The following is a 14,056-nucleotide window of genomic DNA, read 5'->3' as shown; positions in this document are numbered from 1 at the left end:
TTTGAAGGAGTTTGTGTGTGTGTGTGTGTGTGTGTGTGCAAACTGTGGGTATTTCATGGTGAGTGAAGCAGCCTCCATCCTGCGCTCACACCCTCTGCCATGACAGACAAAGAGCTCGCCACTTGTAAATGTGAAAAGTGAAAGAGATTTAAAGGAGTTTCACCAGGAAAAAAGAAGGACCCCACCAAGGATTTTACACTTGAAGAATGTGCTGCGTTCAACTCAAGCCAGCGCAACAAATTTCACAACAAATTGCTCAACAAATTTCACAGTTTTCTAAAAAGGAAATCACATCACGTTAAAGCAGCTTTTGAAAGCGCTGATATCTGAAAGTTTCACGCGCGATGCAGGTAGCAGCAGGACGTCGTCCTTCATTTCAGCGTTCATTTTGGCGCTGTATTTACACCGGTTTTCACTCCATTTGTCCAAATGTCTAAATGTTTCTGAACGTTCACCCATTGTCACGACGTTAAATCACCTCTAAGTGAAACTTTTTTCCCCACCTCTCGAAGACATATACTCAAAATGCTCGAGGCACCATGGGAGGGTTTTCGAGGCAGGAATGGATAGAATTATGAGGTGTAAAAAAAAAAAAAAGAAAAGATCTATAGTGAGAAAGTCTACTAACAGTGACAATGTGTTTGTTCCCCACTTCCCCTGCAGTGGGGCTTTGTTTGGCTTTTGTTTTAATCCCCTCTCACCATTGGGTGCAGGCCTCTGGACCACCCACATAGCCATGCCAAAGATGTCTTCAAGAAGGCACTCAAATATGGCTGTCTCTTAATTACTACTCAGCGCTGAAAACACACATGAACAAGATAAGATTGAGAGAAAGAGAGCGAGAGCAGAAAGTCCAGTGGGTGTTTTTTTTCGGAGGGGGTTAGGGTTTGGGCCAACAGCCCGTCAGCTGAAGGGTGTAAATGTAGTTGTAACTGCTATTTCCTCGCGTGATTCTGAAAAGTTCTCAACACTGGTTTTGCCCAGTGAGCTGTTCTTGGAATTGGAAACGTCATGATTTGCAAAGCTGAGATATTCCAGTTGTAAAGCGATTTTTTTTTCTTTTTAGCCTAAAATGGATGGGAACCTTATACATCTCATTTTTAAAAAAGACTTCTCGCAAAGATAGAACGTGTGATTTTTGCAAGATAAGAGGCAGGATCTATCTCGGAATCTCACTTTGGTCAGCTAAGCGTGGATGTAAACTGGATCCTAAAATCTCCTCTTTTATCTGGATCTTTTTGTTTTAAAGCCAGATCCAGAGTGCAGAGAGACAGAGAGAGAGAGAGAGAGAGCAGGGAGGACGCTGCCATCTTGACGGGTGACACAGTCATCCGGGCAGAGCGCTGTCATTGAATACTGTATTGCGAACACTTACACAAACAAATCGTTAATGTTTTGGCTGCTCCACATCTGCAGGCAATGACAAAGGCCCCTCTGTTAGCGCAGATATGACTGTACCACTCTGCAGTCGGACTGACCAGGCCGGGGAGACACACACACACACACACACACACACACACACACACAGAGCTCTGCTGAGGAGCTTCAAGCCTCTGCAGGGCTTCCTCTGGCCACATTCACACTCAGGGCTGCACACACACAACTGTGAGCTGAACACACTCCATCAGAAACAGGAAGGAATAGAAAACAAATTAATATCAGTATAGGGGCCAAACTGTCATTCGGAGGGACTAGTAAGTTTAAAAAAAATATGCAGAAGATAGTAAATAAAATATTCCACCACTACAAGTAGAAGTACAGTTAACTGAAATTTTGTTTAAGTAGAGGTAAGCGTAATGGTGCAGAAAAATAAAAATAAAAAAAATAAAATGTAGTGTACTCAAAGAATACTCAATGTTCAGGGTTTTTTTTTTTTTTTTTTAACAGAGGAGAGCAGGATGAAAAAAAAAAACAAAACATTGTTTAAAATGAATAATACAGTATAAAGTTGATGCAGATTGTTCTTCCTCTGTCCTCCTGATTGATGCAGTGCTTCTGAAAAAAACACGTGCTCTGCCTCGATTTCAAATGAAGCGCAGCCTGTCAGTTAAATTTGGACTTTTGAAAAAAAAAAAAAAAAAAAAAATTGCTCCATGAAATACTGAAAACCACACAAAAAGCGTCTCAGCTGAGAAAAAGTGAGTAAATGCAGTCCGTGTAAATGCATTGGTAAGAGCTGGGGGGGTGATAGTGATGAAAGAATGCAATGGAAAAAAGTAATTGCTACAGGAATTCCAGCATTGTTGAACCTAGCAGGCCCCCTTATTTACCCTCCTCATCGACCCCCCCCCCCCCCCCCCCCCCCCCCTCACTTCTCCCAGCTTGGGCCGGACCTATAGTGATTCATCTGTCTTTAAGGGTCCTAAGCTATCCTCAGATGCTTGAAAAGAATGCGTTTTAAAGGGGCAGAGGGATGGGGCGGTTCCAGGAAGGCACTAAGTGCAGGCGCTGCTCGGTGATTACCTCTCCGACCGTCTGCTCGCATGGAAATGAAACTTGCAACGTCAAAATACGACAAAGAAGGGGCTTCAGAGCTGCAGAGGTGTTGGGAGTTTTACCCCACGACAGGCTGCAAACGCCCCCGTCGTAGTGATTCTACCTTAGTGTAAATGTTATCAGCGTCATTGTGTGTGTCTGAGTGCGTGCGTGCGTGTGTGTCCTTAAATCTGGAAATTGTTAAGAAGAGGGGAGAAATTGTAATTGCTCAATGCTTTGCTCAATACATGGCTCTGTGGCTTTCGCAGAATCAGTGGAAAGCATGAATACCTCATCTGATATAATATGTCAGATTAGCGGTTTCAGTTAGCGTGCCAAAGATTGCTGAGCGAGATAGCACACACACAGATTCAACGTCCACAATCCCCCTATTGACTGCGTTCAGCTTAATATTTGCATCTGAGTAAATGAAGACTCTTAAAGGAATGAAAAACGGATTGGATTTTTTTCCCTCGTCCCTTCCTTTTCTCATGCTATAGGAAAATCAATACCTGCCCCCCCCCACAACTCCCCTCTCCACACACACACACACACACACACACACACACTGACACAACCACAAAATGTCGCCTTCACACAGCTCCACAACACCATGGCACCGTTTCAGGACCACTGTGAGTGAAAATGGCTTCACTCTGAGATCATAAGCATGTGCAGCATTTTAACACTTCCTATAGAAACGCTCCTGTCGTGTAAAAACAACAACAACAACAACAACAAAAAAAGCCTATCGCTTCATTTACGGCGACGTGCACAACTGCTTGTCAAAAACCACAGCGAAATCCTGCGTCTGATTCATTCACTGTTCTCCGTTCAGGAAGCCCAGCCACTCCAGCGTTCTGTACTCTGCCATTCCTAAAGTCAGAGTGCAAAAGTATTATGTGGATTAGATAACTGTAAATCTGTAATCACCCTGCTGATTTTTTTTTTTTAATGAATACTTTCAGCCAGTCTTTTTTCAAAATGGCAGTGTGCTGATTTTTGAATGAATTAAAGTCTTTGCAGTTGTAAAATTAAGGCAACCGATATTATTTTGCCAAGTGTGACACTAATAAAATACTATTTTTTTTGTCAATGAGAACATAAATTTACAAATTTAAACAATGTATCTTTTTTATTTAGAATCATCAAAAGAATAGATTTGTACAATATTGTGTAATTTCAAGGCCTGCGCAAACATAACCCGCATATTTTTTGAGCCACGGATGATGCAGAAATAAATAAATAGTCATAATGTATTGCTGCAAACGATTTTGAAGTATCCTGCAATGACTGCAAAAATGCAGTCATTGACACACACACACACATGACTGAGTGTGCATGTGTGTGTGTGTGTCATTGTGCATGTGTGTGTGTGTGTGCGTGGGGGGGGTCACAAGCATACAAAGGCCCCCACTTGTAATTGTTTGAATGAATAAAAGAGATTGACAGTAATACCATTCTAATAACTAATCAGCTCAACACAATGCCTACTCATTTGCGTTGACCTTTCAACCCTCAATTATGGAAATGAGTTCTGCTGTCCGCTCTTGGCTAAGCAGATTTTTTTTTTTTAGCCAGCTGTCACGTGTTGCTGACGTTTGTAATCTTTCTGCTCCTTTTTCTTCTAGCTGTTGATTTTTCCTTCGAATTGTGGTTGAATTTTTAGTCAGGTGATATAGCAGCAAATAAACATATGTTGTTGTTGTTGTTCTTGTTTTTCAATTGTATTTACAGCTTTTCTGCTTTACTGAGTTTATTGCCAAGTGACTAGAGAGACATAAGATAACATGCAATATAAGTTACAAATTTCTATTGCACATTAGATAATGTGTATTTAGTGTAACATAAATGTCAACCAGTTCAAGTGAAAAATATCCTTTAGAAAAGTGTCAGATATATAGTCTTTTCTATATGTTCTTTATACTTCTAAATCAGATGAAATGATTTGTCTGTGCCGTCTTGCTTTTGGTTGACAGTAAAGCAGATGAAATAAAATAGCCAGTGGTGTCGGCCCTGCCCCCAGCAGGGTGAGAACGGGAAGCCCTTCCAAAGCCTTTCGGTTGATTATTAATTAACTTAAAGACACCAGACCCTGATGGTATAGCTCATGCCCCCTTTGGCCAGAAATTACAGGAATACTGATGAATTTCTTCTCTAATGAGCTATTGTAATAGGCCTGAAAGCTCTGTGTCTGCTGCACCATGCCTTCCTTTATTATATCTTTTAAACTGAGGCATTGTGTGGAGCTAAAGCTTATTTACTTCCCAGGCATCACAATACCTTTAACGCTGAATGAGCAAGTGCCATCTGATCCATTTTGCAGGAAATTTTGAGAGATAATGCCACACTTGATTTCCTTCTTTCTTTCTTTCTTTCTTTCTTTCTTTCTTTCTTGATTTTTTAAATGTCTTTTACTCTTTTAGCTCAGGCTGGTTAAGCTTATTGGATGAGTTCTTATGATTTGTGAAGGCGGTGCTTAGCTGATTGCTTAGCTGTTAAAGTAAATGAAGGCTAGATAACGGATGGAGCAGTGCTGGACAAAGCTTATTGGAGGGGCTTCCCGTTCACTCAGGCAGGCTTGTTTTTCAGTTTCAGAAATGAATCATACACAATAAAAAATATATTGTACATGCAAGAATAGGATGAGTATTTCCCTTCAAACATTTATGCGATCAATCTAGAGTTTCTAACATGGCCCTTTTCAACATCTGGCTTGCGTTCTGGAGAATCCTATTCAGTCAGTTTTGTTTTACTGTTAAGAGTGACCGTGCTGTGATTCACTCAGTTGCTTGTATTTTCTATTTCAGTGTCATTAGAATCTTCCCACATATTTGCTTACATATCCAAATAAGCACAGAGGCTCATGCAATATTGTGTATCTGTAGAGTGTGTCCGCTGATGCAGTGCAAATAGAGAAAATGAAATAGGCAAACCACTAAAACTGGGTTGTGACTTAAAACAAGTGTATAACATGAAAGAAACAGAAAGAAAGAAACAGAAAGAAAGAAAGAAAGAAGGAAAAAACAGTACAATTTCTTCCAACTATTTTATTGAAATGACTCACCTATGAGTGTTCACTCACAACTCTGTGAAATAAAGAATTTGCATTGTGCTGTGGGGTTGATTAAGCCCTGTCCCACTTCTATTTGACGGGACATGTATATTGCCACACCGACACACACACACACAATGTATACGCTTGAGCACAAAATAAAATAAACATACAAGGGAGGCCTTTTTTCATGGTTTTGATCAGGTGTGAATTAGCTCCATGTTTAAGGCTCATGCCGGCTTGTTTGGCTCTTGATGGTCGCATGTGGAAGAGGAAGTGGCTTCCTACAACTGTGATTAAACATGTGTAACTAATCAGAGACCTTGCCGCCATGGCACTAGCATGTAATTTGTTGAGTCTTATTTCAGAAAGCATGAGAGTGAGAGAGAGAGAGAGGGAGAAGTCGAATATTTCATAAGAGAAAGGAAATGTTTTTCATATCAACAGAAAACTGCAAGAGCACAATTTTCAGTGTAACATTTCGGTCACACACATTACTTTCCGTGAATGGCCAAATTTAATATCAAATGGAATGGGGAATATATGAGAGGAATAGATTCAACAGATTTGTACACTTATATTTGTCAGAGTAAACTTCCTTACTTCCAGCACCATACAGTTCTCTGTAATCCCAAGTCCCTTGTTTAGATTCAGGATTTACGCATTACTTTAGCAATACTAAATGAAAAGGCCCAGGCGTTTGAAATTCAGGTGGAAATGACTGGGCTTGATAGCAGAGGGGAATCCTAATGGGGCCATCAAAGACCTGATTTGTACCCAACAGACAAGGCAGCTGTGAATTGTATGAAATATTGGAAATCAATAGGTTCTATGGAATTTCATTAAGCGGCAGTATCCACAATTGATAGGCCCTCATAATTTGATGGATTGCACAAAGAAAATTATTAGCTGGCTCTATGGAGAGGGTGAGAATGCGCAAAACTGGGTCTTGAGAATTGGTGAACTAGGGCAATTTGTTCAGAGTAAAAAAAAAATGAAAAGAATATTGATTTTGGTTATGTTAAAAGAGAGAAAAAAATTAGAGGTTAAATCTTTGCAGTGCTACACTGCAAAATATGTGTGGATTCTTTACTGATAATATATTCATTAATTCTTTTTTACTCCCCCCTCCCCCTCTCTCCCCTCCCACCCCCCCTCACTCCAGCTCGTGGTGAAGTGCTGGATGATGCCGACAGCGGGAACGAGAGCCGCAGTGGCAGTGAGGAGACCCATGTATGTGAGAAGTGTTGTGCTGAATTCTTCAAGTGGTCAGACTTCTGTGAACATTTAAAAAGCTGCACCAAGAACCCACTGGTGCTCATAGTGAATGAAAATGAGGGCACACCTAACCCCTCCCAGGAGTATCCTACAGAGCCCTCCCCTGTGCCCAGCTGTCCCAGTGAGCAGGCCGACAGCGAGGACCCTAGAGAGGGGAACCATAGTCCCCCTGGTGATGGGGATGATGTCCCAGAGATGGCAGCCCTGGATGGAGTCACTGCCTTGGAAAAGGAGGACGAGCCAATGGAGCTCGAGCTTTCTCCTGAAAAACCCTTGGATCCTGAGGAAAGAGATGCACCATCCCCTGAGCCCGAAGGCTCCCTACCTCAGCTCAGTGATGTCGCCCCCTCCACTGTCACAAGCTACACCATGCCAAGCACCAACGTTACCTTGGAGACACTGCATGGCACCCGGGTTGCAGTGGCCCAGTTTTCACAGAGTGTGAGAGCAGCGGCGGGCAGTGGCGTTTCTACCATGGCCATTCCCATGATCCTGGACCAGCTGATGGCCCTCCAGCAGCAGCAGATCCACCAACTGCAGCTGATAGAGCAAATACGCAGTCAGGTGGCTCTTATGAACAGGCAATCGGCATCACAGCCAGCCCTCAACCATCATACCCATCACAATGCTGCTGCTGGTGTCCACGGGGGTGCATCGTCTTGTGTCGCCCCCGTACCAAGTCAGCTTCAGCTACACAACTTCATCACACCCCCTGTCCATCAGCTGCCTATTAGGTTGCCGGCTACTCTTAACGGTCAAGGCCCTTCACCTCTGACCTCAGCAACAGACGGGCCTCTCTCTCAAACACAACAAAGTGTCAGTCAGCAGTCTAACTCTTCAATCCCCAACACGTCCTCAGCTAATTCAGTGTTCCCCCCACCTAGTGGCTCTGGACTGTCATCTTTATTGCCTCCCTGCTCATCCTCAGTCACAAACAACAACAATAGCAGTAGTACTAGTATAACAGGAGGTGGTGGCATCAGCAGCAGCTCAGCCCTTCCTAGGAACTCCACCACCTCCCCATCACTAAGCCACAGCAGCCTCCTGAGCTCTGCCTCCAGTCTACCACTGATACCTCACAGCTCGTCCAGCAGTGTCATCTTCCCCAACCCACTAGCCAGCATAGCTGCCACAGCCAATGCTCTCGATCCCCTCTCCGCTCTGATGAAGCACCGCAAGGGGAAGCCCCCCAATGTGTCTGTATTTGACACTAAGCCCAGCTCTGAGGACCCCTTCTTCAAGCATAAGTGTCGGTTCTGTGCCAAGGTGTTTGGCAGTGACAGCGCCCTGCAGATCCACCTGCGTTCCCACACTGGAGAGCGGCCCTTCAAATGCAACATATGTGGTAACCGTTTCTCTACCAAGGGCAATTTGAAAGTCCACTTCCAGAGGCACAAAGAGAAATATCCACATATTCAGATGAACCCCTACCCTGTGCCAGAGTACCTGGACAACGTGCCCACCAGCTCAGGCATCCCATATGGCATGTCTCTGCCCCCAGAGAAGCCCGTGACAACATGGCTAGACAGCAAACCCGTCCTCCCCACTGTGCCCACCTCAGTTGGGCTCCAGCTCCCTCCCACATTGCCAAGCATGATGGGAGGTTTTGGTGAGTCTCCAAGCCTCACCCCACTCAGCAGATCCCCTCAGAGGCCATCCCCACCTTCAAGTGAGTGTGCGTCTCTGTCCCCTAATATTGTCACTGATTCTGGCATGACCACTACTTCACCTTCCCCAAAACCCAACCTAGGGACCGATGCACCTCCTCTCTTGAAACCCGAGGGTGTTCACCTGCCCCCAAACTGCTCCACTAGGCCAGGGGAGAACACCACCACCACAACTACAGTAACTCAAGTGGTCCTTTCCACCACTGTCACCTCCACCACATCTACTAGTAGTGGCCAGATCACTGAACCCATCACTGCCCCCAACTCAGTTTCCCATCCTGTCCTCCCCATGCTGTCAGACCAGTTTAAGGCCAAGTTTCCCTTTGGTGGCCTCCTAGACTCTATGCAAACATCAGAGACCTCAAAATTGCAACAACTTGTAGAAAACATTGACAAGAAGATGACTGACCCCAACCAGTGCGTCATCTGTCATCGTGTCCTGAGCTGCCAGAGTGCTCTCAAGATGCACTACCGCATCCACACTGGTGAGAGGCCTTTCAAATGCAAGATATGTGGACGGGCGTTCACCACCAAGGGAAACCTGAAAACGCACTTTGGCGTCCACAGGTCTAAACCCCCGCTCCGGGTCCAGCACTCCTGCCCTATCTGCCAGAAGAAGTTCACCAACGCTGTTGTGCTTCAGCAGCACATCCGTATGCACATGGGAGGGCAGATCCCCAACACCCCACTGCCGGAAAGCCTCCAGGAGATGGACACTGACCTCTCCTTTGATGAGAAGAGCTTAGATGCCATGAGCAACTATGACGATGACCTTCTGGATGAAATGGAGCAGGCTATGGAGGATGAGGCTGACCTGAAAGAAGGGGAAATAGACCCATCTAAACCTTATTCACCCGGGAGCTCCCCACCAACCTCTGTCATGTCTAGCATTGCTGCCTTGGAGAACCAGATGAAGATGATTGACTCCACCGTCAATATGACCCGTTCATTTGGTCAGAAGCCCACACAGAATGGCAGCAGCTTTGGAGGGGAGGGTGATTTCTTTGCCAATGATTCTTTGTCTGCAGTAGGGGACAACGAAGGTCAGAGCTTAGGAAGTCCAGCCCTGTCTGAGTCCTCTGGCTCCATGCAGCATTTATCCCCAACTCACAGCCACTCCGAAAGCCACCGCTCCAAGTCCCCTGCCACACTCAACAACAACAACAGCAGCAGCAGTGCCACGGCAGCCGAGGAAGGGCAGGAGAACAATACAGCCGGCCTGGCAACAGTGAAGTCAGAGAAATCAGAGACCCCATCCCCACTTTCTGCATCTGAAGGCACCGGGGCCCTTGACCTGACAGCCACTCAGCCTGGCAGGCACTTCATCAAGGAGGAGAGCCACTTCAACATGCTGTTTCTAAACAGAGACAGAGGTGTGTATGTGCAAAATCAACTAACCTTCAAGGCTCACATCAGAAAAATTTTGTATTACATAATATTTGAATCAAGTGTTACACATAAGAGAAAAATACAGTTATTACATAAAGAAAGGTAACGGCATCATACACTTACTTTCTTTCTTTCTTTCTTTCTTTCTTTCTTTCTTTTTTTTTAGAAAACACTATAATACTGTATTAACAATTTTGACAGCAGCATTTACGCAATAATCAAATAATTTAAGGAACTAGGCTAGAATTTTAGGTAAAAATAAAATTTTAGGAGTGCCCTGTGCACAGCATTGCAACTTCTTTGCCATTAACAGTATAATCTAAAGTATGTCAATTATCTTAATACCAGTAATGTATTTTGTGGGAAAAAAAAAAAAAAAAAAAGTCTTATCTGACTGGTGGTGCTGCAAGAGAGAAGAACATTATGTCCCCTCTAATTGAGATACTAGAGTTTTACTCTGTTTGCCAAAATTAATATCTGGTATTGCTTACGTACACTGTTGGGAAATCTCTATGCACAGGAGGTGATGAATCAAAACTTCAGACCAGCATACAAAATCAACATCATGTGTGCAGCCTTCTGACATCGCGTTACATGGTTTCTGTGTTTTGAAGTCTGCAAAACTTACTGCCATGTGAGACCACCAGCATGCAGAGCTGACTAATTCAGCTTTAATGTTTGAGTTTTCTAATATCAACTGGAACTGTTTTCTTCCAGGCCTGAGCGCACCCAGTTTGGCCAGCACTGCATCAAACATGATCAAAATGGAAATGAATGGACACGGCAAATCAATGTCCCTGAGCGACAACTCTCACCTACCTGTGGGCATCCAGGTTCCTGCCACAGCACCCCAGACCACCATGAGCCCTAGCATCACCCCCATGCTGGCACCCCCGCCCCCTCGCCGCACTCCGAAGCAGCACAACTGCCAGTCCTGTGGGAAGAACTTCTCCTCAGCCAGTGCCCTGCAGATACATGAGCGTACACACACTGGGGAGAAACCTTTCGGCTGTTCTATTTGTGGAAGGGCTTTCACCACTAAGGGCAATCTGAAGGTAGGGACCGGCTTGATAAAACATTTATTAGAACTGTACTGAATTTGGGGCATCCTGGTAGCTAAGGTGATTACCATGTAATTGTGATCCTCCAGGGTCAAATCTGGCTGAAGACTTCTTGTTTCTTGATAAAGTAGAAATGCCATAAAAATAAAAATTAAAAAAATCAATAAAAAATATTTACAATTTATACCTACGCTTGGAATTCACGCAGTAGAATTGCAAAATAGGTGCAATTTCCAGGTGTACAATCTATTTTAAAGTAAATGCTCCTTTTTAATCTCATATTCAGCTCAATTTTGCACGAGTTTGCCCAAGCCTAGAGTTACATGAGCTACATAACCAAATGCAAACAGAATGTGCTTTCACAGTTGACGTTGAACAGATGGGGATACGATGTGTTTCAGATGTTAAATTAAACTTGAGGTGACATCCTAACTATCCATAGCTGCTACCTGCATTGATCGGGATCCAAATACCTCTCTGATGTCAGTGGACTGGTTTAGGTTGATTTAGGTTGTTTAGGTTGAATTCTGCCTTCTCCTTCACTCTGCCATCCATGAAATATTTGCTTTGAATGGTCCGTTTGGTGATGCAATTTAAGTTGAGACTCACATAATGCTTATTTTTTGGTTTGTTTTCAAATTTTAGGTTCACATGGGTACGCACATGTGGAACAACGCTCCAGCCCGTAGGGGTCGGCGTCTGTCCGTGGAGAACCCCATGGCCCTGCTGGGCGGGGATGCCATGAAGTTCAGCGAGATGTTCCAGAAGGATCTGGCGGCTCGGGCCATGAACGTCGACCCGGGCTTCTGGAACCAGTACGCGGCTGCCATCACTAATGGCCTGGCCATGAAGAACAATGAGATCTCTGTTATCCAGAACGGAGGCATCACCCAGCTGCCTGTCAGCCTTGGTGGGGCAGGAATCACCTCATTGGGAGCCATGCCCGGAGGCATGGACCGGATGCACACCGGCAGCAGCCCTCCCATGACGGGCATGGAGAAAGCTGGTCTGGAGGTCGGGTCCAGCCGCCCCTTCTCCAGGTTCATGGAGGAGAACAAAGAGATTGGGATCAATTAAAGACTTTTCTGTGTTATTCCAAGGTAGGCTTTGGCAAAGACTAAGAGTCTTATGACAAGGAAAGAAACTGCTGATCCAGTTTGAACTCATACGTACTATATTATGTACAGCTGAAGTATTTTTTGTTTGGTTTTGGAAATATAGTATTTAGTATTGATTAGAGGTCTTTGCCTTTCACCCATTCCCACCTCACTTGATATTTCGCTTATACGAAGAATACTTTGTCTCTTGTTTGAGAATATGTCGTCTTGCAAGATTTGCATGGTACTTATTGGTTTTTATCAGTATGTTTGACTGCTTTTATGAATTCCTTTGAAAACCAGGATCCTGTCTCATTTAGGATGGGCAAGCATCTTATTTGGACAGGACTAAAACAGAGAAGAACAGAGGGTTTGTTGAAAGACAGTCTAGCCTCGTATGGCAACCTTGTTTATGATTGCTCTTTTGAATATGAAAGGGCCATGGATAGGCTGAAGAAAAGACTGAAGTATAGTGTTTCTGTGCTCGCCTGATATTTTTTCTCATGAACTAGAAAACTTGAAAAAAATAATGTTTGAAATATTTTAATCTTTACATTTAGTCTCCCAGCATTGTCTTATAATATTGTCCTGTGTCTTTAGTATTTATGATAATGACAAAAAAAGCGGGTATACGAAAATATATTTAATGGCCCAAGCATTTTATTGATCCGTTTTTTTCTAAACTGCAGGCTTCACTGATGAATATCTCTTTCAATAAAGACAACATGTCATTTGATTTGAACAACAGAGAAAAATGGTGAAGTTTTGTTTGGATATCTATGTGTAACGCGGTACATGGTAAAGAGGCTAGAGATATCCGAAGCTGCTATGACCACAACCCTGCTTTTAACCTTTGTAAAAAAGAAAAAAAAAAAGTTATCCTTTCGAAGAAATATCTATGTATAGAAATACAGACAAATCTAAAACAGGTATGCATATTTTGTATCACATAAAAATAGACATCATGAGTTGAGAGTATTTGTCATGTTTGTGAATGCACTTTTTAAAACAAGACGTTTTGTCTGTGAGTTACCGTTAACCTTTTGACTGAGCTATCTATCACGTGCTGTTTTAATTGTTTCCAGCGTACCACTCCTACAATTTGCAGAGTCGGTTCTCTGTTACTGCATCTGTGCTACTCATCAAGAGTGCAAACTCATCACTCAATCAAAACCTTCTTAAATAAAAAAAAAGAGAGAACAGGTCGCGTGTGTTTCAATGGTTTCCTTCCCTGCATCACGTTTTCCCCTTTTTGTTCTGCCACTGCTTCCATGAAAGAAACCAGAAATTAAATATCAGATTGACATAAACTGTATCAGCATAGACAATTCCCTCTCTCTCTTTCTCTCTCTCGCCCTCACACTCTCACTATTTATATATATGTGTGCATATATATATGTGTATGTATATATATATATATATATATATATATATATATATATATATATATGTATGTATATATGTGTGTGTGTGTGTGTATACATATATACAGACATACATACATACACACACACACACACACACACGCATACAGTGTATTATTCATTATTGCTTAAGCTAAAAAGATTAATTACAAAACATTATTTTGTAATGTGGTGTGAACTGCAACTAAAATGTCTTAGTGTTATTTTGCAAGCAAATGACAACCTGGAAAGGAAAACAAGCATTTAAAACACATTGTTTTTGTAACATTAACTGTAACAAATGCCACTGTGACGGAAAGATGGAAAATACATGTAGCTGATATTTTGGTATTAATGCAGTTCTTATATAGTAATGTTGTGGTGATCTCCCAAATTATCTGGTTTTGTTTCCTGGAAGCTTCTTCAAAATTGCCCTTTTATTTTGGGAACCTCAAATAAATACCCCTCCTCTTCTGGGACACATGGCTGCCTTTTGCCCACAGTTCCCAGACATTTTGTAGCAATTGAATCATAAAGGTCCGTGTTTGATTTTTTTTTTTTTTTTTTTTTAGCTGAAAAAGAACCATCAAAAATGTTTTTTATTGCTTTTGATGAATCACTTTTTTGTTAT

General features: G+C 43.0%; 1 protein-coding gene across 1 annotated transcript in view; it reads left to right on the top strand.

The window, feature by feature from the left end:
* sall3a (spalt-like transcription factor 3a) overlaps positions 1-13,215 on the top strand; it is a 17,427-nt gene extending 4,212 nt beyond the window's left edge. The window contains exons 2-4 of the mRNA XM_030072721.1: positions 6,696-9,848; positions 10,582-10,919; positions 11,571-13,215. Of these exons, the coding sequence (XP_029928581.1) occupies positions 6,696-9,848; positions 10,582-10,919; positions 11,571-12,002 (3,923 nt within the window). The 3' untranslated portion in view covers positions 12,003-13,215. The remainder of the gene's footprint in view (positions 1-6,695; positions 9,849-10,581; positions 10,920-11,570) is intronic.
* Positions 13,216-14,056: the final 841 nt, after the last annotated feature.

Source organism: Myripristis murdjan, chromosome 16 (genome assembly GCF_902150065.1).
Source record: "Myripristis murdjan chromosome 16, fMyrMur1.1, whole genome shotgun sequence".
In the NCBI taxonomy this organism is placed as follows: Eukaryota; Metazoa; Chordata; class Actinopteri; order Holocentriformes; family Holocentridae; genus Myripristis; species Myripristis murdjan.
This window is presented reverse-complemented; position numbering and strand designations above follow the sequence as displayed.